This window comes from Chrysochloris asiatica, unplaced genomic scaffold (genome assembly GCF_000296735.1).
Source record: "Chrysochloris asiatica unplaced genomic scaffold, ChrAsi1.0 scaffold00007, whole genome shotgun sequence".
NCBI lineage: Eukaryota > Metazoa > Chordata > Mammalia > Afrosoricida > Chrysochloridae > Chrysochloris > Chrysochloris asiatica.
The window spans coordinates 37,803,270-37,828,351 of NW_006408525.1; the positions used below are offsets into that span (position 1 = coordinate 37,803,270).

Below are 25,082 nucleotides of genomic sequence, written 5' to 3' on the forward strand. Positions count from 1 at the left end.
CCCCCCCCGAAAAACTGCAACAAATGGATGAAGGAGAGAACTGCAGATGAAAAGAAATGTAAAGGATATTTCAAACTATTTCTGAATGTGCAAGATTTAACTATATTGTTGTTGTTGTTAAGTGCTGTTGAGTAGGTTCTGACTCATAGTGACCCTGTATAGGGTTTCTGAGGAGGGGTAGGAAAGATTGAACTGCTGATCTTGCAGTTCAAACCCACCTTGCAGTCCAGCACGTTAACCCACAACGCCACACCACACCAAAACAAAACAAAAAGAAGTTAAGCATCTTAAAGCTACATTCACAGTTACTTGGGAGGGAGGGGGAGGCACACGTTGGAATGGCCAAGTTCTAGGACGATGTAGGTAGGTTACAGCAATACTTGTCTTATAATTCATTCATTTTTGTGTGGCTTCCTATCTCTGTGTTTTATTTGATATGGAAACTTAAAAAAAAAAAGAAAGAAAGAAAGAAAGAAAGAAAGAAAGAAAGAAAGAAAGAAAGAAAAAGAAATGATCCAATTTTACTTCCCAAGGGTGTTCTACAGTTGTACTCTCCATCATGGTAGCCACATGTGGCCACTAAAATTTACACTTTATTAATAAAATGAAACAGAACTTAAAATTCAGTTCCACATTTCCAGCGCTTAATAGTCACATGGTGATATATATATCAGTACATACAGATTATAAAACATTCCTATCATCAGTGTTCTACTGGACAGTTCCAGCTTGGCCTCCCAGATCTCTGAAAGAGCCTTCCATGCCTCACTCATCTCTCCATAAGAAATCAAGCAAATACCCGAGATTCTTGACCATCAGTAGGTTCCAATTTCATTACCTTCCTTATTTAAAAAAAGATCCCTCTCTTCCACCAGAAGCAACAGAAAACCATAAAGACAATCACCCAAGAACTACTCTGACCACAAGGCTGACCCCACCCAGAGTGGCATTCCTCCAAAAAAGAAAAAAAAAGAGTACTCCAATTTATGCTTACGGAATAAATCTGATTTCACCAAAGCATAATCAGGAATAATCAGGAACACTAGGCTTTCTACTCCCGTAAAGATTTACATCCTCGGAAACCCTGTACAGGGTCGCTATGGGTCGGAACCGACTCGACGGCACTTAACAACAACAACAACAACACCCATGTAACGATAATCTAAAACAATAACCTCCATGATTAAGAAAAAAAGAAGCTAAATGCAAACTGGGATCCTGGATCAGATAATAGAATAGAAGGGGCAAAAAAAGGTCTGTATTTTGAAGACAATGTAACAATGTTAATTTCCATGGTCACCTTAGATGTTAACATAGAAGCCAAGTGAGAGATAGATACAAGGAAACTTATCTGTACCATTCTTTCAACTTTCCTGTAAAACTGAAATCTGTTCAAAATCAAGGAAAAAGACACAAATTTCCTCCAAATATTTAAGAAGAAGAAGAAAAAAAAAGTCAATGAGAAGAAACGCGCTTCAGTGATAGCTAACGATGCCTTGATCGTTTCTGGATCTGATATGATTATTGATAGAAGACCAAGTAGGCAAACCCTTAACAGAGAGCACACAAGGAAGCAATGAAGAAAAGTGACATACAAATGCTCACCCTTAATACTTGAATTGTCCCAAAGCTTTCAAAAATTACCCATGCATATCAAATCAGTAGTAATATTTTCTGACTTGGAAGTTTCTAATTCTGAACATACTTCAAAGACTCTTGGAGCAATAAAGAACGTTCAAGAGTGTGACAGAGAACTTGTTCAAGGGAAGAAGGAACCACTGACTTGGGCTCATTTTAAAAACAACTTAGAAAATCAAGCACATGAAGCAAAATGTCTGAAAAGAACATTTACAACAAGATTTTTATGTTGTGTTTCATCTTAAATAGTAGACAAAATGTTGAAAAAGGCATGTATAATTAGCCACACTTGATTTTTATTTATCCATTTCTATCACCTTTACCATTTTGTATGTCTTATGTGTTTATTTTCTGTATCTATATATCCAAAAACCGAACCTCAAATTAAAAACAGTTGATTTATACATTTGGTTTGGATGTTGGTGTGGTTAAGTGCTATCAAGTCAGTGGGCCGAAAACTGGGGGGAGGAGGGAGAAGTGTAGGGGGCGGGTTTCTGGGATATACCCTTTGGGTGGTTGATGATGCATGGAGGGGATTGGAACCATGGCAGTGAGATGATACACGATGGAATGAATGTAAAACTAAAGTTCTCCCATGTAAACTATCATATAATTCACAATAAAACATTAAAAAAAGAAACTAAAAAAAAAAATTGTTTTTAATTCTAAGAGCAAGTCTCCACATCGTTTCAAGGTATTTAGATAAAATATACAAAGTATCAAATAAAACCTGACATAAAAGGAACACATGAAAATGCAAACAAAAGCCAAAAGTTAATGGCAATTTTGAGATGAATAAAATGTAGGTCTTCTAATAATTCTCCACCAAGCAACAAGGCAGCCCAAAGCTTCTTGTTAACAAAGGATGCTATCCAAATTAATAATCTCATGAGTGCTTGATCTTTCCAGAGTTTACACTTCAAATTAAAATAAAACATCATGAAACGCTTTAGTATTATAGCTCTAATTATCATATTAATTGAAAAATTAAACTAAAAAGCCCAGCGCCTCATCCAATGAGTTATCCTTTGCTCTCTATCACCTTTTACCTTCTAACTAAATGATATTCCCCAGCATTTCATTAGATTCATTGTAGACCAACCATGGCAAGTCTTAAGCATACCAACTCTTCCAGCTCCAGAGCAATAATTAATCTTTATAAAATGAGATTTTACAAGTCAATTTGCATCAAACGAGCAGAGGCTCAGCTCAATACCAGCAGGTGCTGTGGTGCTTTGTTTTGCAATTAAAGCCAAAAAAGGGAACAGGAGGATAATGCACCCATTAACCCTTGCCCCTAACCTTGAAAATTGAAGCTAAAAAAAAAAAAAATTCAGTTCTGCATGCTTCTGACTGCTTATATAATTAATGATCATGTGAACTGCAAAAGCACATATAACATGTAGTGTATAAAACCAAATCCACTACCATCAAGTCAATTCCAACTCACTGAGCCCCTACAGGCAGAGCAGAAGAGCCCATGGGATTTCTGACACTGTCAGTCTTTACAGAAGCAGACTGCTGTATGTTTATGCACAGAGCAACCACTGAGCCTCCAGTTAGCAGTCCAATGCTTAACCCACTGTACCACCAAGACCTCTCTCTCTTTTTTTTTTTTTCCTTAAATGTTTTATTGTGAATTATGTGATAGTTTACATGGGAGAACATTAGTTTTACATTTATTCTATCATGTATATCGGCTCATTACCATGGTTACTATTCCCTCCATGCAATCCCCCCCGCGTACCCCCCAGGTCTTCAGCACATGGTTGCTCTCCCTCTCTGGATCTAAAGTCTCCGACTGCCTCCATTTCAGGCATCACTGCTTCTCTGGGTAGAGTCCCGCTCTCTGCTCTTCTCCCTTGATGGTCCTAGGGACCTTTGCTCCTAGACTGAAAAGTTAATCACTCCCCTCCTTGCTATAAAACGTCTACCTTTACAATTCCGACCTTCACAATCGGTCCTGATAACAATTATTCACTATTGTACAAGACCTCTCTTATATGGTATACAGACACATATAAAATATAAAGCCTCATTTTTAAACAAAAGCAGAACTTTCCCATTTTCATCACTTTAGTGAGCAATCTTTGAACAAGTTCAGCATGACAAAAGATATGTAGAATTACTCAAGAGAACATTTCAAAATTACTGTTTAGGATAATGGTTCACAATATGATTATTTTATTTTCTGATCTGCCTATTAAATTTTAAATCACTCATATACAATGTTTTCATGATTGAAACAACCACATTGAGAAAAAAAACAACAACTTTGTTTTAGAAAATGAGAAAGCAAGTTTTAAACCCTTCCCTTATGTTGTAAATAGTTAAGATTCAAGTTGCAATACCTAAAAATTTTTAAAAATGAGTAATCGCTCTTTTTCACACTGCAAAATAGTCTATTTATTTTAGATATACAGTTGCATTGCATTGATTCAACAAAAGGAGGGAAATCATTTAAGCTTGTTCGCTGCTATTTATTGTCAAGACAAATCTGAACAGAAACTAATGGAAATCTTACTAAGAGGGACTCAAGATCTCTTGAATCAATGAGGGTTTTATTACAATTATAACAAACAGTACCGCAAAGCATACTTTATTAGAAAAACTAAGGGGAAGAGAAGCATATGAAAAGAGAAGAATAAAAGGAATTGGTTAGTTGTCTACACAACTTCAGATACTGAGAAACTACTGCACTTTAGTGAAAGCAGAGTCCCCCATGGGCAAACAGTTCAGATGCTAACCAAAAGATTGGAGTTTCAAGTTTAATCAGCAGGTGCCTTAAGAAGAAAGGTCTGGCAATCTCCTGCTGGAGAATCAGCCATTGAAAAGCCTGTGGAGCACAGGTCTACATTGGCACACATGGGATGGTCAGGGGTTGGGTCTGACTGGACAGCAAGTGGTTTCTATTTTCTCAATCTGTCTCATTTCAAATGGCCTCTCTGCCATGAACCAGTGTGTGATTGTGGGCATGCTACTTAAATTCCCTCTGCTCTAGCAGCCACTCCTGTAGTAGGGGGATGGTAGTGGTGGCACATCCCATGTCCACAACAGCACAGTAGCCATATTACATGAACTTTCATTTTGCAAATCTGAAGCCCGGATGAAAATCCATCTTACATTCCAAACTACAGCACCAGTCTCCACAGCCTCTCTCTTCAAACATCCCTGACTACAGCTGTGACACATGAGCTTGAGTTTAGAAACATGAAGAGTGAAGGGTTAACTATTGGGCGTGAGCTGGGAGTTCCAACTGAAAGAATCAGTGGCGATTTTTTAAATAGCAAGTGCTGCTGATTTTAAATATGTAAATGTTTTCTTTCTGCTTCATTTTTTCCCCTTACGAACGTGCATGAGCACATCTAGCATAAATCAGCATTTCGTCCTGCAGTGCACTGAATTACTTCCCATAGCTCTTCTACTCATCGTCTTTGTAACTCCTATCAAACAACTTTTTTTCCTGGTGGATCTGGGTAAGATAAAATGCTGATAGAAGTGTATGATTCAGTCGTAAGTGACTGTTAACAGGGTTGTGGCTGTAAAAACTTAGAACTCTAACAGGGGCATAAAAATGAAGTAGCTCAGAAGCAGGAATGGGGAGGGGGGACATGGAAGGGGGCCTCACTACCATCAAGGAAGCAGAGGGTGGAGTGGAGCACACCCTTTGAACCCTGAAGTCCCTGCACACTGAACCTCTTCAACGCCAGGACAAAAAGATGGTGCTGTTGGAAGAACAGCAGACGGAGTGACAGAGGAGCAGCATTCGCAGAACCAAGAGTCGGCACCAGACAGAGCAGCGGGCTTCCTGGACCACAGAACACATACAGTTGAGTGCTGCTGGGAAGGAGACTCACTTCTGGAATGGGGTGCCTCCAGGAACATAATTGGGGAGCAAGGTATACTGACTTACAGAGCTGGAGCTGAGCACCTTCAAGCTGAGGCTTACAGCAAAGTGGAGAGCCCTTTGGGCATTTATCAGCAGTGCTAAAAGAGCTTTGTAACATTGCCAGAGTGGACAGAGGCCAAGGGGACCATGGCTGAGAGGCCAAGAGCCAGAGACCAGGAGAGGCCTGCCTGTAGGCATGGCTAGGAAGAGGCTGTTTTGACTGAAAGGACTTTCCCCAAGCACTTCTAATCGTGCATTGTGACTTGCTAATGGTGTGGTTACAAGTCGGGCTGCCAACCTCAAGGTCAGCAGTTCCAAACTACCAGCGGTTCTGCGGGAGAAAGATAAGGCATGCTCTGCTCCTGTAAAGATTTACAGCCTTGGAAACCCTATGTAGGGTCACTATGAGTCAGAACCGACTCCATGGTACTTAACAACAACAACATTGTGACATGCTAACTTCCCTAATAAACCCATAGTCATGAGTATTATCTCTGAGTTCGGTGTGACCACTGCAAAGAATTACTGAACCCAGCTTAGAAGCAGGAAGTGCTGTGGGAGTGATGGTAGGGGTGAGGTTTGATAGAAAAGGTACAAGGCTGGAGGCATGCCTGACCTCCACCCCATCAGAATCACTCTGGGCTAATGCTGATGATGGTGACAGTCCTCCTCCTCCCACTGTGAACTCAGACCTCGGCGAGCTGCTGCCACACCCACTTTGACACACCCCTGAGTCATATAATTTTCACACTGGAATGTCCTGGACTGTCAACACGATGCTGTAATCACCAATACCAGCTTCAGTATAGTAAACAATGCCCTAGGACCCGGTCACAGAAGCACATTTTTTTTTTTTTAAAGCAAGAAATTATGTTCCTAAGGTTCAATTCCATGTCTCATTTACATAAAGAAAAATGCTTCAGACTCCTGCATTTGCAACATTTTTCTAAAATAATAAAATGAACATGACTTAAAAACAAAAACAAAAGGAAGAGGCAGGAAGAGGAAAGACTGCATCAGTGCAGAAGAGCAGTGTGTGAGAAAGCATAAAGTAGCTCCACATACACGTCTTCTGTCTGTTCTTGTGACACATATGACCCCTCCTCCTAATCTAGATGCTCCTTGTCTATACAGAACCCTGAATGTAGGAGTCACTTCGATCCTGCTCTTCTTTGGCTATTTCCTCAGCCTACAGTATCACCGCCATCTTCCCAGTTAAATGAAATGTTACATATCTTGCAAAGCCTAAGACAAAATCCACTGTCAAAAGTCAAAAGTCACTGAGTCCAGAAAATGTCTCCACTCATCCCAACAAGATAGTCCAGCAGACTGTTCAGTTCAGTCTTTAGAATGTATGCCTTCCACGGTGGAGTCCAAGCTCCTCAAAGCTGGGCTCCTGGGTCGTGCCATAAAACATCTGGCACAATAGAGATGTGATAAAGAGTGTATGTATCTAATATAAGCTCTCACTATGAGCAGCAGGAATGCAAGCCTTACTAAGTTGAACCGTGGCTCATTCTGAAAGCAAAGAGGAATTTAAACACTTACTGGTAAAGATCAAATACTACAGCCTTCAGTATGGATTGCACCTCAACATAAAGAAAACAAATAGACCCATACTAGCCCAATAAGCAGCAGAATGATAAATAGAAAAAAACTAAAGTTGTCAAGGATTTCGTAGTTGGATCCAACAATCAATGCCCCTGGAAGCAGCAGTCAAGAAATCAAACCATGTGTTGCATCAGGCAAATCTGCTGTAAAAGACCTCTAAAGTGCTAAAAAGCGAAGATGTCACTTTAAAGATTAAGGTGCACCTGACCCAAACCATGGTATTTTCAATTGTCGGACATTATATGCATGCAAAAGCTGGACAATGAGTAAGGAAGACTGAAGAGCTAATGTCTCTGCATTACAATGTTGGGGAAGGTACTGAACATATCACGGACTGCCAGAATGAATAAATCTGTCTTGGCGGAAGAATGCTCCTTAGAAAGGAGAATGGTTGGCAAGACTTTGTCTCATGTACTTTAGACATGTTATCAGGAGGAACCAGTCCCTGGAGAAAGACTTCATGCTTGGTAAAGTAGAGAATCGATGAAAAGGTGGAAAACCCTCAATGAGATGAAATGCCACAGGAGCTAGAACAACCGGATCAAACATAGCAACAATTGTGGGGATGGTGCACAACCAGGCAGTATTCTATTCTGTTGTACATGGGGTGTCTATAAGTCTAAACAAACTGATGACACCTAACAACAAAGTTTAGGAAGAAACTCTGGTAACACAGTGGCTAAATGCTCAGCTGCTAACTGAAAGATTGGCAGTCCAAACCCATGAGCCATTCCATAGAAGAAAGATGCGCCAGTCTTCTTTCCTAAAGAGTGTTGGTGGTGCTGTTGAGTCAGTTCCAACTCATAGTGGCTCTGCATAGGATTTCTGAGGCTTTACATCTTCACTGGAGTAGAAGGTCTCCTCTTTCTTCTGCAGAGTGGCTGGCAAGTTTGAACTTTGAACCTTGTGGGTCACAGTCCAGTGCCTACCGTCTTGAGCCACCGCACAATTCTAATGTGTCATGTAAGATTGCTATGAGTTGTAACTGATTTGATGGCAGTGGGGATTTGGGGTTTGGCTTAAGCCAAGGAGGGGTTGCAACTGCATGGTGAGGATCTCTGCAACCCTGAACCAGGACTCAGGAGTTGCTGAAGGAGAAATGGATTCAAAATGATTCAAAATATGTGTTGCCCTCAAGTCAACTCCAACTCACAGCAGTCTACAGGTCAGAGGAGAACTGCCTCATAGGGTATCCAAGGCTGTAGAGCTTCAGAGAGGCAGACTACCACCTCCTTCTTCCATGGGAGGAGAGGGACTAGGGATTCAAACCTTGGACCTTTAAGCTAGCAGGAAGCGCCTTCACTGAGGATTATGTAATCATCATAACAGAATTTTGTAGTCAGCATTCAGCTACTGGAGTACTGACCTTCCATGTGATCTCTCATCCAAGTTTATCCAAGTCTGATCTAAACTTATTTAGAACCCACATCTATATCTCTATTTCCACCCTAAGTACTTATTCCCTAACGAACAATTGGAGCCAATAGATGAAGTTCGTATTTCTCAGAATACCCAAAACAAAAATGTATGGATACTGGGAGGGGTCAAAAAAAAGCCACATCAAGTAAAGGCGTGACAGACAAATTGGCCTTCTGCGAATATTTGTGGTGTCAGACTTGCTTTTTAATAATTCTTACCCTGTGCTGATTATTAATCAAGTCATTCTCTCCATGCCATCCTGGATAGATATCTATTTCCAGAATCCATTTTCCCCTTTGTATAATTTAATAGTGGGTTTTTTTTTTTTTTTTTTTTCTCTTTTTTTAAATGCACTTACAGCAATTTCAGCTAGATTTGACTGTGTGGTGCTGTGGACTAATGCGTCAGACTGCAAAGTTGTTTGAACTGCAAGGTCGGTGGTTCAAGCTCACCATCTGCTCCTTGGAAGCCCTATACAGGGTCGCTATGGGTTGGAATCGACTTGACAGCACTTAACAACAACACCTGAAATGCTCACATATGAGGCGAAGTCTCCCATGAGGTTTCAGACCTGGAATACAAGTTATCCTGGGGACAGATGAGGACATTACAGCCTTACTAGTCTGTCACCAAGAAAAGTTCCAGGGTTTCCCTTAATGGCATTACTCTTTCCTCTTCTTACATAAATCCTGGCTTGGAAAATATCAGAAAAGTTTCCATTTGGCTAATGAAGAATGTTTCTACACGAAAGTTTAGACCCAGGTGCTCTCCTGCCTAGAACGGGACTAATATTCTACATTTCACGGGGCGATTTTGTAATAAAAGTGCATAAAAGGTGAATGTTCCTCAATGTCTGCCATCCTGTCGAATTTGGTAATTCTTCATTTTTCTTTCCTTCAGTTGGAAAAGCAACAATCCTTTAAAGTGATTACAGTTCAGTTCCAAACCTTCTACTTCCATGCCTCGACTCCTCCTCACATCCAAGCTCAGGTACAAGATGTTTAAAAATATCAGAACTGATCAAGTTGAGCTACTACTTACTCCTCTGGAGCTTGACACCAGTTCTCAGCTATTAGCCCCCCAAACTCAAACAGAACAGTCCGTCCAATGCTGCGATCAAGCACATGTGCTGAGAGCTGCTTTTAATTTCTCACCCTGTACCTAAGACATCTTCCCTCTTGTCAAGGCCTATCATATCCTCTTGTTTTATTTGTGGTGATGAGATTCATTCCTGGTGCCAAGATACCTTCCCAGTGTGTCACTGTAGAATAAGCACTGGACTGCGAGCCATAAAGTTGGTAGTTCAAACCCACCAACTGCTCCTTGGAAACCCGATACAGGGTCACTATGAGTCAGAACTGACTCGATGGCACTTAACAATAAGATACTTTCCTAAAGATTGGAGGAAGGCACATTTGGTGGTTTATTCCTGGACTCATTTATTATTGTTGTTCAATGGGGTCGAGTTGATTCTGACTCATAGCAACCATCCGTAGGGTTTCCCAGGAATTGTTGGTGTGTTGATCCATAAACTCTGCAGTTCAAACCAACCTCACGGTTCAGTGCTTATCCTACAGCGCCACACCAAGGGCTCTGTTCATTTCTTAGGTCGAGCATTACCTAGACTTTCCACCAGCACAAGTCAGAAATTTCTGCTCTGTATTTTGAAGGGTAACAACAGTTAATCCTAGTTGATGTAATTTTGGATAATAAACTAGTTTTTAAAAAGATGATGATGAATGGGCAGGCAGATGTCGTGAGCCTTCTGGTCATGGATACTCAGAACGTATCTCTCCCGATGTTTACAGATTCATACACTCAACAAACAGTCATTCCAAGAATAACTACTGAGCTCCAGTCACTGCATTAAACGCAGGAGTCACAACGAGAACGGGCACTCAGTCCTTGTTTTCAAGGCTGGCAGAGGAACTGCCTAGAAACCAACAACACAGTGGGAAGGTGTTCTGTGAAGCAAGCCCCAGAAAGGCAGGAGGGTCGACAAGGGCCTGCGCCGAGCTTTAGGATAGGACCCATGAGGAAAACAGGTATCATGTGGGTCAAATGGGGGGTCCGGGAGGGAAAGAAAACTGAAGAAGAAAATTCATAAGACTTTTCAACTGCAACTTCTTCAGGATGGCTGGAGGACATGAGAACGGAAGAAGAAGATCTGTCTGCTCCCATAAAGAGTTACAGTCTGGGAAATCCAATGGGGCTGACCACTGTGCCCTGATAGGTCCCTCTGAGTTGAAACAGACTTGGTGGGTTTGTTTTTCTTTTGTTTTGCTGAGGAGTCTGACTTCATCCTAATCAAGAGGCTCTGAAAGCAGTGCATTTTGAAATCAGAATTCTCTAAGTCTCGTTATATACTTGGCTGAAAACAAATGGTCAGCAGCTCAAAGCCACCAGTCATTCTGTAAAGGAATGATGAGGCAGCCTCCTTCTGCAAAGATTGCAGTTGTTGTTAAGTGACATCGAGTCAGTACCTACTAATAGCAACTCTGTATAGGGTTTCCGAACAGTGGCTGGTGAGCTTGAACTGCTGACCTTATGGTTCACCGACCTTGTGGTCACAGTGCCACACCAGAACTCCTGGGAAAACCCATGCAGCCACTGGACTCTGTCCTTTAGGACTGCCAAGTCAGAATCGCCTCGAGAGCTCTGGAGTGGTGTGAAGGCAAAGGGAGCATGCTAAAGGCTAACATATCTAGACATGTTAGATTTGAATAGCCTAGGAGAGTTAAACAACCGTTTTGTTGCTGTTACGAGCTATTGAGTCACTTCCGACTCATAGTGAAATAAACATGGGAGGTTGGGAAATCATTTCATTAGATAATTAAAGAAAAAGAAACGCCAATGCCATGTCCAACTGCAAAAAACTAAAAGCTGAGCCAGCTTCTACTGCTGTCACTTATGATAAACTGGTGATGCTGTAGGAAAAGCAATTAATGGACTGTTAATCTTCAAGGTCAGCAGTTCAAACCCACCAGTCACACTATGGAAAAAAGATGAGGCTTTCGCTCCCATAAAGATTCACAGACTTGGAAACCCTACGCACACTCACTAGGAGTCAGAATGGACTTCATGACAGTGGGCTGGGTTTCGGTTTATTAGGGCAAATAACCCTGCCCTGCCCTGCCCTGCCCTGCCCCACCACTACTTCCCATACTGAGAGTCAACATTCAGGAAGTCATTCATCAGAAATGACTTCAGGACTGTCTGTGCCACCAGTGGGAATACATGACACCAATTTCGTGCATGCATCCCTAACTCTAGTAACTATCTGTACAACTTCGGGGAAGAAAAAAAACCACCTCAGTTTCCTCAGGCATGACCGGCAGTTTCATCTTGGAGATAGAATTCATGCATCCATTTGGTTTTAGTGCCAGCCCTACCGAGTGGCCTCGCACACCACTCTCCTGTGGATTCTGTCACTCAGACTGCCAATAAGCCCGAAAGGTTCATCTACAGGCAACAGTGAACCTGTTTTTAGGATAGGTAACCAATCAGACCTCCATTCTGCAGACAAGGGATGATGGGAAATCCTAGTACCTGCTCTGCAAACCAGGGGGCAGCCTGAGGTCACTGAGAGCTTAGGAGTGAACAGAGAGGACACCTCAGGGTTGGGCAGATGTTTTCCCCAAATCTGCACCAATCCGCCCAACTCAGCTCCAAGCACTCATCTAACTCCTGGAACATGCTGTTATACTATTTGGCTCTCAGAATCTTCCTGAACTGTGATGACAAAATGGGACATCCCCCTTTTCTGAAAGGTAGCCAACTCAATCCCTGCTGCCCTCTGTAAGTCAGCCTCGTTTTCCAGAACTCCTCAGCTCACACAGCCAAGTAGAAACTCATTCTTCTTCCTTCTTCTCCTCACAAATGATGACTTTCATTCTTTGAGAATGAATGTAACACATTACCCTGCTCAGGAGGTGGTGGTGCTGGTGGTGGTGTGCTATGGAGTCGGTTCCGACTCATAGTGACCCTGTATAAGGTTTCTAAGGCTGTAAATCTTTACGGGAGCAGAAAGCCTCATCTTTGTCCCAAGGAATGCTGGTAGTTTCGAACTCCAACCTTGAGCTTAGCAGCCCGTCTTGTAACCACTATGCTACCACAGCTCCTTATCGTACTCAGGTAAGCTGATGGAATTATGCATACCCTGAGGCCAGCCTTCAACATGAAATGGCATCAAAACGGGAGAGGGACTGGCTGGAACCCTAACTAAGAAACACAACAGGGGAGGAGAGTGGAGTGTGGGATCCTACCTAGAGAAGCAGTAACAATGACGTGGAGAGATGGAGTGGCTGGGGACACTAGACCCAGAGAGGGAAAGGGGCTGTGTGCTGACACTGAGAGACAGGCTTGCCAGGTGTACCCTTTGGTAGGTTGACGATGCATGGAGCGGACTGTAACCATGGCAATGAAACGATATACAATAGGATGAATGTAAAGTTAATGTTCTCCCATGTAAACTATCACATAATTCACAATAAAACATTTAAAAGAAGAAAGAAAAGAAACACTGCAGCTGGAGACTCAGGTTAAATGTGTGTTCACAGCAGGGAAATATTTTGAGATTCAAAACCACTTCACTGTGGCATTACTGAGCATACAGAAATGTGAATGAATTCCCTCACATCCCCACAAGAGCTGATGTTAATCCTACAGAACCAAAAAGCAGGTTCCTGTTGACCACAGTTATGGGCAGGGCTTGATCCTGAGGCAGTCTCATTAGGGTATTCTATCCAAAGAGTCTGAAGTGAGGACATGGGAATTTGAGATATTCCACCAAAGAGAAAGAAAGGGAAATGAGCAGGAAAATGTACGGAGGTGAAGACAGAAAAAACAAGCCACAGCTGAGCACTTTAAAGAAGCGGACTACACTTGGAGAGGCAGTGTCTACCAGTGTAATTAGAGAAGTGCATAGGCCTTGTTAACTGTGACAAGGACAAACAGCGAGTTTTTCCAGCCCAGCAGTGAAAGTAAGAGGCGATGCTGTTCAGGCCACACTGGCCAGAGGAAGAGAACAAGTGAACAGAAAGTGCATGGTTCTGTTTGTATGATGATTGCTTTTGGAAATCGGCTGACACAGGACAGACTTGGCCAGCCAGAGACAGGCCTTGCAGGCTAGCAGCTAAACTTCAGCAGACCAGGCCAGATGAGTTGACTCCGCTTATTTCCCTCTTTTCTCTGAGGAAAAAAAAACAAAGAAGCAAAAGACAAGTTGTCTGCTAGCCTTAAGGAGATGAAACAAATGCTAAGTGGATGACACCAATGAATGTTGTTGTTGTCATTGTTGCTGTTAGGTGCCACCAAGTAGGTACCGACTTCCAACGTTCTTGTGCACAGAATGAAATACTGCCTGGTGAATGTTAAACTGAACAAAAACCAAAGGGCAAAGTCGAGCCATGCAGCAAGGGTAATTTCAAAATTACAGAGGAACAAGCCTTCTAACAATCTTTAGAAAGAAAGAAAAAAAAAATGTTTTGTGGCTTCTAGTTCTACCTTTGTTTTCCCACATTTCAGGTCCTGGGACAGGGAGGGGGGAGTCACTATTTCTGGCAGCAAATTCCGTGCTATGTGGCCAGCAGACACCAATTTTCAGGGCTGTGGACCTGCACTGCAACCTAAATAAGAATGGCATAGAGTCCCTTAAGTGAAAGGGGACCAACCCAATCAACATCTCTCCAGAAGAGTCTGCTGCACCCCAAAGGGACACATATCAAATGATGCCACTGATGTGAACATCTAAAATAGACAAGTGCATAGACACAGAAGTTTACTAGCAGTTGCCAAGGCTTGGGGGGAGGGGATGTAAAGAAGGAGGGTTCATTGCTTAGGGGGACACTGAGCTTTCTGTTTAAAAGGTGATGGGTATAGTGAGTCATTGTTTTCATGATAAACTGCGACTGCTATAACTGTAAAGGTAGAAGTTCTATAACAAAAATGGGGGAGTAGTTAATCTTACAGTCCAGAAACTGGGAACCCTAGTCCCAACAAGGGAGAAGAGCACAAGCAGAATGCGGGACCTTATCCAGAGAAGCAGCGACACCAGAGATGGAGGCAGAGATGGGGACATGGAGAAAGGGAGCAGCTGAGGGGTCCAGACTCATGGAAAGAGAGTGACTGAGAGCTGGCTGCCAGGAGGCAGGCTTGCATGTTTCCTTTGGTTGTTTAAATTATTATATATAATACACATATAATTGTTTTTGTATACATTTCCTCCCGCTCCCCACCCAAAAACAAAACAAAACAAAACAAAAAAAGCAGAGGGAATAGAAGCAAATACTGTTGAATGATGATGCCTGGAGAGGATTGTAATCATTGCAATGAAACGATGGTGTAAAGCCGAAACTATCACTCGGTTTACAATAAAAACTTAAAAAAAAAAAAAAAAAAAAAGGTGATGACAATCTTAGAAATGGACAATGGTACTGGTTGAAAACCTGCTAAAACATCTCTAGTGTCACTGAAGTGTACACGTGAAGAATGCTGAAACTGTAAACCATTTGTCAAAGATACATTTACAAACAAAAAAATAAAACCAAGAAGTAGCTGCTCCCTGGATGTCGTTGGGGTAGGAAGAAGTGGGAAATAATCTTAGTGTTTCACACACTTGTAAAATAAAACATTTTCTGTCACCACACAAGGAGCCCTGGTGCAGTGTGGGTTACAAGTTGGGCTGCTAACAGTTACAACGTCAGCAGTTTGAATCTACCGGCCACTCTGTAGGAGAAAAATGAGGCTTTCTGCTCTTGTAAAGATTTATAGCCTGGGAAACCCTCCACAGGGTCACTATGAGTCAGAACCAAGTCCACGGCACATAGCCACCACCAACCTGTCACCACAGGCTTCTGATGACAAATTCACCTTCAAGAATGAAAACATATTTCTTTCATAAGTCTTCAAAGTCTAACTTCTCAATTTCACAGTAAAAGGGTGGTGAATCTTCTAGATTGAAAGCTATATAAACAGATAACAGTTCCTCTCCTTGGAACACATGGATCTCTCTCATTTTAAAGCAAACACATGGAAAAGTCATACTGAATTACGGATACTTGATCGACCGACCAAAGCCACAAGGCTGCAGCCTAATGACGCCATGGCACTGCCTCTTCCAGCTGACACAACTCTGCTGGCTGAAGATCCCAAAGCAGCCACCAACTCCAGCTGCCATCACCAGAAGGTATATTGCCCAAGGCACAGCTGAGAATAGCTTATCCTCACTCTTTCTCCTGCAACCCTATACAGGGTCGCTATGAGTCGGAACCAACTCCACGGTACACCGCCGTTACCACCATCAGAAGTCAAAGGAGTCTTGGTGGTGCAGTGGTCATAGCTCAGCGGTCAGCCAAGTATTTGATGATTCAAACCCACCAGCTGCTCATGAAGCCAAGAGGTGGCAGTCAGCATCCATAAAGATTAGTCTCAGAAACGCCATGCACCAGAGCTGCTTTGACCTGGAGGGTCACGACATATCAGAAGGAACTTAACAGCAGTGAGGTCTGGGTTTGATTCAACATAAAATGCAGATTACACATCTTAAACAGAGCCCATCTGTTAAATATAGAATTATGTTTTAAATACTTCTGTGAATTAAAATGTAGGTGGCTCCAAATCCTGGTGTGGCGCTGTGGATAATGCGCTGGACCACAACCTCAATGTACACAGCAAGGTCAACAGTTCAAGCTCACCAGCTGCTCCTCGGAAACCCTATACAGGGTCGCTAAGAGTTGGAACCAACTATGCAACACTTAACAACAACATACGATAAGCACTGAGCTACAAACCACAAGGTCTACGGTTTGAAGCCACCAACTGCCCCGCAGGAGAAAGATGAGGCTTTCTGCTCCCAGGAAGATTTAAAGCCTTGGACACCTATACCGGGTCGCTATGAGTCGGAATTGACTCCACAGCACTTAACAACAACAAAACAAACTAGCGGAATGCATTATTTAAAGAGATCATAGACAAAAATCCTTCACCAAACCAAGGAACAGTGTATAAAGTACATACTTAAACCACACCACTGCCATTGAGCCAGTTTTGACTTATATCTAGGGTTTCTGTGACTGTAAATCTTTACAGGCGCAGACAGCTTCACCTTTCTTCCACAGAGCAGTTGGTGGGTTTGAACTGCCGACCTTACAGTTAGCAGTCCAATGTCTACCCCATAGCGCCACCACATATCCTATAAAGGCCCACTATAAAGGTCTCCTGGAGTCCTGATGTGGCCCTGTAGAATAAGTATTGAAGTACTAAAATGGTCAGCCGTTTAAACTCACTAGCTGCTCCTTGGAAACCCTATATAGGATGGCTATAAGTCAGAACTGACTCGACAACACTTACCAACAACAACATAAAGGTGTCCTATAAAGCACATGTTGTCTTTGTTCTTAGGTGCTGCTCATTGGTTCCAATTCACAGCAACCCTCTGTACAACGAAACAATGTATGGAGACCAACTCTGATTTGTCTATTTTACAGATCTTAAATCTTGAATATTAAGACAAAGTGAGATGATTCACAGAAAAAGTACAAATGACAAACACATTTGAAAGAATTCTCAACTTCACCAACCACTCAGGAGATGGAACCACATTCACCTATCAGATTGGCATCAATGTAAAAGATTATCCAAGACTGGTAGCAAAAGATTTGTACGGTGAGGCTTCAGAAAGTTCATGGAAAATAGAATTAAAAGATAATGGAATCTGTCCAATGAACATTTTGAAGCCCTCTTGCATTGGTGGCTGTTGTTGGTAAGTGTCATCGAGTCGGTTCAAACTCACATAGGTTTGGTGAAAGACCCTACATAGGGTTTCTGAGAAGCAGCTGGTGGGTTTGAACCACTGAGCTTGTGGTTCAAACCAATCTTGCAGTCCAGTGCATTAACCCACAGTGCCATACTAGAACTTGGTAAAAATGAGGAAAATGAGAGAATTCACAAATTATAAATACTGAAAAGGTAACCTGGCATGTTTTGGCAGACAAACTTAGGGGTAGTAGTGGTGGTGATTATATGCGGTAAAGTCGATTCTGAATCATAGCAACCCTGCACAGGGTTTCCGAGGCTGTAAATCTTTATGGGAGCAGAACGCCTCACCTTTCTCCTGTGGAACAGCTGGTAGTTTCGAACTGCTCACCTTGCAGTTCACAGCCCGATTTGTAATCACTACTCTAATACACACACGTACACACACGCACGTGTGAGCACACTTCTACTGGTGGCACTGTAGGGTCAGCACTGGACTTTGAACCACAAGGTCAAAACCACCAGCTGCTCCTCGGAAACCTTGTACAGGGGCACTGTGAGTGAGCATCGACTCAGTGGCACATAATAACAACATCACCGCTGTGGAAATACTGACTCTCCTGCTCACAGATGTTCTCTGCAGCTGTATCTGTGCTACTAAGAACTTAGTAACAATTCAAATATCTATCAACAAACGAATGGCTAAATCTGACATATCCACATTGTTGTGGTGGTGAAGTGCTGTCAAGTCGGTTCCAACTCAAAGCGACCCTGTATAGCGTTTCCTAGGAGCAGCTTGAACCACCAACGTTATAATTCAAAGTGGTTTTGCAGTCCAGTGCATTAACCTACAGCGCCACACCAAGACCTATCCACATATTACACATTAAGAAGACCAACAGTCCAATGGATGTTTTCACATGAAGGAGATACAATATACTGCTGAGTGGGAGAAAAAAAAATTTTTTTAAACTCTTAGTTAAGCAAGTTTACAACCTAACTGTATGTGAAGAAGTAAATCAATGTATGCGTTACATAGCAGTTGGTCCTGGGGAAGGGAAAGAGAAGGGTACACAATTTCAGTTTTAATTTTATATGATGTTTAAGAGATTATCAGTTCACTAAGCACTAGGAGTCCTGGTGTGGCGCTGTGGGTTAATGCATGCCAGACTGCAAAGCCATTTGAACTGCAAGGTCGGCGGTTCAAGCTCACCAGCTGCTCCTCGGAAACCCTGTACAGGGTTAGTATGGGTCGGAACCAACTCGACAGCAGTTAACACCAACAACAAGCACTAGACTGCTAACCACAGGGTCAGTGATTCAAACCCACCAGTCACTCCTTGGAAACCCTAACAGGGTAGCTCTGTGGCAACCAACTTGCCAGCGCTTAACCACAACAGTTGTGCTGTGCCGCTGTCGGATAAGAACTGATTTGGTAACTGTAAGGTCAGAAGTTCAAACCGGCCAGCAGTTCTCAAAAACTCTTTAAGGATCTCTATGAGTCAGAAGGACTCCTGGTGTGACACTACAGGCTCAGCATTGGACTGCGAACCACAAGGTCGGCAGTTCAAACCCACCAGCTGCTCCTTGGAGACACTATATAAGGTCGCTATAAATCAGAAGAGACTCGATGGCACTTAACAACAATATGAGTCAGAAGGAGGTTGTGGGATAAAGAACTGGATCAAAAGGTCAGTTTATCAAGGTCAGCAGTTCAAACTCACCAACAGCTCCTTGGAAGGTTGCTATGAGTCAGAACCAACTCAATGGCACTTACTAACAATAGCAACAAGTCAGAACCAATTCAACAGTATACAACAATCCACTAACAGTTCAACAGATGCTCTCTGGTGGTGGGTGGTGGCTGTGTGCCGTGGAGTCAGTTCCGAGGCTGTAAATCTTTACGGGAGCAGAAAGCCTCATCTTTTTCCCGTGGAACCACTAGTAGTTTCAAACTGCTGACCTTGAGATGAGCAGCCCAACCTGTAACAACTACACCACGAGAGCTCCTTAGATGTTCTCTAGGGAGAGCAATGTAGGCCCATCTTGGAGCTTAATAATGCAGACTATGGTTTTATCAAGAAAAGGCAAGTAGGTCCAAGCTTACTCTGAATTCTTTTTATGCAGAAAATGGTTGTTTTTAAAGTTACATACCCTTTTTCTCTTGGAAAGTATTGCAATTTGAGCAGATCGAGAAAATAGTTTTTCTAGTAAGTTTTCGTAGGTTGCCACACAAAGAAATACTATTCCCCAAAATAACGGAAGATGTGAATCCCATTATCCCAGAATCACAAAGTACCTTTGCATCTGTAAACTTCCTAAACTCTAGTCTAGACCCAAGTCTCGTCTATAAAGTTCAGGTGCACGATTTTGAGAACTGATAGAAAGTTACATCTACCTTTTATAGATAGATTAGTAAAACATGTTTTTCCCCTATTACTCTACTTTTTATACAAATATCCCTTGACACTTCTAAATACATATAATTTATTCTAGCACTCTATAAGACATCTTGCTATAAGAAGGGCAGAGTATTAATGAATTATCATACCACAAAATGCCCTCTTTAAAATATATTTAGAACCTGCATATAAGACAAACGTATAACAGTGCGCTTTCTTTCTCTTTCTCTCCTTATACAGTGTCAGGACAATATTTTCCAGGCTAGAATGTACTTTCTACTTACCCTAATAATAAGTCAAGCCCCAGATGGGATATGTAACCAGAACTAAATAAACACAAAATAAATGGTGAACAGTAGGAGCCAGCAGGTGAGCTGATGAACCTGGGATGCCTTCACAAGCTAAAAAGCATTAAGAAATTAAACAAATAGAAGTATGAAAAGTTAAATACTTGATGCACCTACAAATCAGAGAGGGTCTTTCTTTTAGCAATAGAGAACTGGAGAGCATCAGATATGGAAAAGTCTGCCACTTAGTAGTAATATTTCAAGAATCAGGCAGTACCAGAGTATCTCTGAAACATTAAACCATGCAAATTTGTTATAGATGACAATCGGTAATCTACAAAAACACAAACGTACAGTCAAAAATGAGTGGCAATGAGTCCAGCCCTGTACATAGGTAAACCAGATGAAAAGCAAAAAGGAAAAGCCACATGAATACAAAGTGATTCTGTTGTTTTCTTAACACCCACACAAAGACAGCAGTTTCTGGCAAGAATAGTCTCTGCAAAAAATAAAAATTACAGGAATTTTTTTTCCCCCCAGTGACAAAAAGATAGCTCTATATGTGGATTGGAGTCCTGGTGTGGCACTGTGGGTTATGCACTGGACTGCAAAGTCAGTTTGAACCACAAGGTCAGCAGTTCAAGCTCACCAGCTGCTCCTTAGAAACCCTATGCACAGGGTCGCTATGGATGGGAATTGACTCAACAGCACTTAACAATACCAAAAACAACATATGTAGATGACTAGGCAAGACCATGTAACTTTTTTTAAGATCCAAACTATTATCTAAAGACCATTATTTTTCAGATTATAAAGAAAAGATGATATAAAAGGCTGTTCCTGGTTGGCAAGTTTATGTCATGTTCTAACGAAAAACAAAATCAAACATGGCCGCTTACCTTGGCACTGGAAGCCTTGTTTCCCAAACCCCCTGAAAAACAGAAATAAGAAGAAAACATCTTAACATACTTCGTGTTGGACACCATATTTTAAGCACCTTATGTGACAAATTAATCTACTGAGTTAAAAATCTGTACATGAAACCAAATGATTTGGTATGAAAATATGCATAAATATGCATCCAATCATATAACTATATAAATTTAACTTTGACAAAAAACCTATCTTGGCTGCAAAGGATCATGGAAATTCTTCAACTTAACAAGTTTCTCGTCAATTCTTTACACTCTATAAGCAATACTAACATTTCTACACAAGAACATGGCTGTCTATTCAAAGTTGACTACATGATTCACAAAAAGGAGTTCATGGGCTTTTGTTCTTAAAAACTAACTAAAAATCTTTTTATTCCCTAATGACAATTTAAAAGAGACTTCATTACGTGTTATGAGGTGGTTTAAGATGTTATGTGTGGGGAAACTGCCAGACAGCAACATGCTTAACATTGAATTTTTGCTTAAGGTGTCACATTTTACAAACAAAATACCATTCGTACTGTTTGCATTGAAGATGAGCACCATCTGATTTTTACTGAGAACCAATAGCATTCAAAGCAAACAGAGACTATTTTGTTCTCGTAAATTACTTTAGCGAATGTACGCTCTCAGAGGCGAACTCAGACATGCACACTGAAATGCCAACACTGGTCCCTAAGAATGGACCACATTAAAATATACCCTGAAAAATTACTCGTCATAACTTCTTGCTTCACATAGCTTTTTAAAGTTACAAAGCACTCCTATGCCTTTATAATTAACTTGAGACATTCCCCACCCCCAAAAAAATTAACTAAACTCAAACATTTAGCTTTACAATGTCAGTACTTTAAAGATTTAAATAAAACTTGTAATTCAAGGACCTATAGAAGTGATGATAAGATTTTTAAAAAAACAAAAAACAGAAACTAAAGTACACTGCCAGGCAATTCCAGGGGTCCTAGTGTGGCACTGTAGGATAAGCACTGGACTGCTAACAGCAGAGTCAGCAATTCAAACCCACTAGCCACTCCTTAGAAACCCTGTGCAGGGTCCGTAAGAGTCAGAACCGATTCAATGGCACTTAACAACAACAGACCATTCCAGCATATGTTTTCCTGGTGCTTCCAAGTGGCTGCTTTACAATAAAGTGGAGACATGTTGGAGAGATTTTTCAGGGGGAATGGAGAAGAAGAGACTGCAATTTTCCACTTCACAACATACCTGGTGACCTAGCCTGCCATAGCACTTCGCCATGGGCTGATCCCTCTGGGCAATCGATAGTGGAAAGACACTAGCTGACCTGAGTAAGTCCAAGTCCCTTTTCTGACTTACCTACTTCCTGTAAAGGCTGTCAACAGTCTGAACTAACAACATGTTCCCTTTTAATGAAATATCATGGTTGGCAAGGAAGGCAGAAGCCCTCACCTCAACTAAATGCAATAGCCTCTCTTTGCCCTGATGCTCCAAAGATTTAATTTTAAATAGCCTTATCTACAATTACCTACTCCTTTGAGCACAATAACTTCATACACTGTCTGTTATGGTTGCTGAGTGCCATCGAGTCAGTTCTAACCCACAGCGACCCTGTATAAGGTTTCCAAAGAGCAGCTAGAACGCTTGAACCGCCAACCTTGCAGTTGAAACCAATCTTGCAGTCCAGCGCATTAAACCACAGTGCCACAGCAGGACTCCTGACTACACCGGTGGAAAACAAACATTCAGAGGTGACTGCGCTTTTCATAAAAGTGGACTTTTGAGCTTATTTCTAAAAGGGAAAGGGAAAATTAAGCACCCGATGTTTCTGGGACACACCCTTTAAGATGTTTTTTTTCCCCCAAAAGTGATGTATTCAGACAGGGCCATTCATAACTTCTCCCTAGCGCCTCATCAAGATACATAACTGAGCGGGCTTCAAAAAGTTCCCGGAAAAGTGGGATTCAAATATAACGTAATTTTTCTCCAAGCGTTTGAAGCCCCCCGGGGTATATCCCACACATCGGGTTGGTGGTTGGGACTGTTACCCAGTGCAGCTTCCTAGCCTACCAGAGGAGGGAGCTAAGGAACCCAAGCCTAGCCCACTAGCCTAGAAGTAGAAGCAGCAATGTTGGGCAACTAACTCTTCTAGATCCGTGCAGCGCTGCCCCGTAGGGTTTTCAAGACTGTAACGTTTACGGTAGCTAACTGAGCAGCTGGTGTGTTTAAACCACTGACCTTTCCGTTAGTAAGGGACCTCTTGAACCACTGTGCCACCAAACCAAGAGAAAAACAAAACTACTAATCTCCAGTTTGGAGGGCCTGAAATTCCTTTAGTTCCGGGTTTCTGGGCTCTTAGGGGATCATGGACCCTTAGAGAATCCGATAAAGCTGTATGTAACTCTCTCAGGAGTAAAAAGAACTGCACATACAGTTTCACCTGGTTCTACAGAGTTCAAAGACCCCTAAACCCATTTGTGGATTCCTCTCAAAGCTCCAGGGCTTTCGAGTTCATCTGCATTCATTGGAAATGACACCTTTGCTGGTTACAGTATTTTGCTTAAATAAAGCCTCTGTCCTCATCCACAGGGTTACAGTTCTAATCTCCTGTTGACAGGGTCTATTTTAAATGACTCCCTCTGCCCTTCTGCCATTTGCCTGCACGGTTTTAACTCCCCCCTCCCCCACTGCAATCTTTCTACAGTTAGTTGCTTCTCGACTTTCTTTCTGGGCTCACCTACAAAAGTCAAAGTGTCTCCGTGCCCAGGAGATACAAGCTACAGTAGGCAGAAACCCAAGATTCCAGTAGAGTCCCAGCCCGAGGAGAAACACACACACACCCCGAACGCGCCCAGCCAGGCTCGCCTACAACTTGGATCGAGCGCAGCAATCGCCGCCGCCGCTCTCGGGGACTGGGGCATGCTTCTCCGGGACACTTTGGCCTTCGGGATTCTCTCTCTCTCTCTCTTTTTTTTTTTTTTTTTTTCCCTTCTGGTCGCACCCCACGGCCCGAGGTCGGGGGAGCAGTGGGAGGTCACTGGCCCCGAGTAAGGGATCGATGTCACTGCGGTGCAGGGCCAGCCCTCCCTCCGGCGGCAGGGGGCGTGTGGTGGGGCGGCAACTTCCCCGGGAGTCCTGCCCGCGTGTGTCAGGGGCCGGGACGGCCAGGCGCGCGAGTGTCACTTCGGGAGAGTTGGGAGTCCCGCCGGCTCTCCAAGTTCCCCGAGTGAGAGGGCCGTGGAGTGGACGCGCCCGGACGGTCCCCGGGAGAGCCTCGGGCCGCGCGCACCTACCAGATGAAGTCTGTGCAGTGACTGCAGAAGGTGGGCTGCTTGAAGAAACGGGCGATGAATTTGTGGTCTTTCACCTCGTGCACGTTCTTCTGCCTCAGCGCCCCTTTGCGGGCGAAGCGGTTGGCCACGTCCTCAGACGCCGTGGAGTCGTTGGACGGGAAAACGTCAGCCATGGTCCCCCCAACCACCTCTTGCCTCCGCCGGGGAGCAGCAGCGGGGAGGCCGGGGGAGGGGGAGGGGCTCGGGGCCGCGGCGACCCCGGGTAGGGGGCGCTAGCCGGCGGCCGAGGGCGCGGCAGCGGGCGGCGGCCGGGGAGAGTCGGGCTGGAGCGGCGCGGAGCGGAGCTGGAGCCGGAGCTAGAGCTTCTCACTCTGTTCGCTGGCCCCACGCTCACTGACAGCCCGGCACCCGGCGCTCGCGCTTCCTACTCGCCGCGGCAGAGGCGGCCCGAAGCGGCGCCGCCCACCGCGCATGCCCCGAGTGTGGCCGCGCGGGTGGGGCGCGCGCGGAATCTGGCCGCGCGCGGGGGGTTGGGGGCGCGCGCGAGCGTGTGTAGCGGGCGCGGCGCTGTGCGGGGAGGGCGCGGGCGCAGCGGGACTCGGCGCCGCCGCGTTTTCTGAGCAGCCGGGGAAAGAGAGGCGGTGGCCGGGGAGGGCCGGCCCGAATTTGGGAGCGGAGGAGGAATCCGGGAGGGGCGGGCCCGCTATCCTCCGCCGCCTTTTCTTTCCCTCCTTTGGGCTGTCCTCCCTCTCGCCACCTCCTCTTCTTCCGCTCCTCGCGCGGGCACTTCTCCTCGCCTCCTCTTCCTCCTCCCACAGTCTCCGGCTTGTCGCTGCTCCTCGCCTCTAGTATCCTGCTTCCCGGGGTCGGAGATCTGT

At 43.5% G+C, this 25,082-nt stretch overlaps 1 protein-coding gene across 1 annotated transcript in view; it reads right to left on the bottom strand.

The window, feature by feature from the left end:
• Positions 1 to 24,561, bottom strand: part of PRKCA (protein kinase C, alpha) — a 532,565-nt gene extending 508,004 nt beyond the window's left edge. The window contains exons 1-2 of the mRNA XM_006833598.1: positions 24,205 to 24,561; positions 20,900 to 20,931 (exon numbers count right to left, since the gene is read on the bottom strand). Of these exons, the coding sequence (XP_006833661.1) occupies positions 20,900 to 20,931; positions 24,205 to 24,377 (205 nt within the window). The 5' untranslated portion in view covers positions 24,378 to 24,561. The remainder of the gene's footprint in view (positions 1 to 20,899; positions 20,932 to 24,204) is intronic.
• Between the last annotated feature and the right edge of the window lie 521 nt (positions 24,562 to 25,082).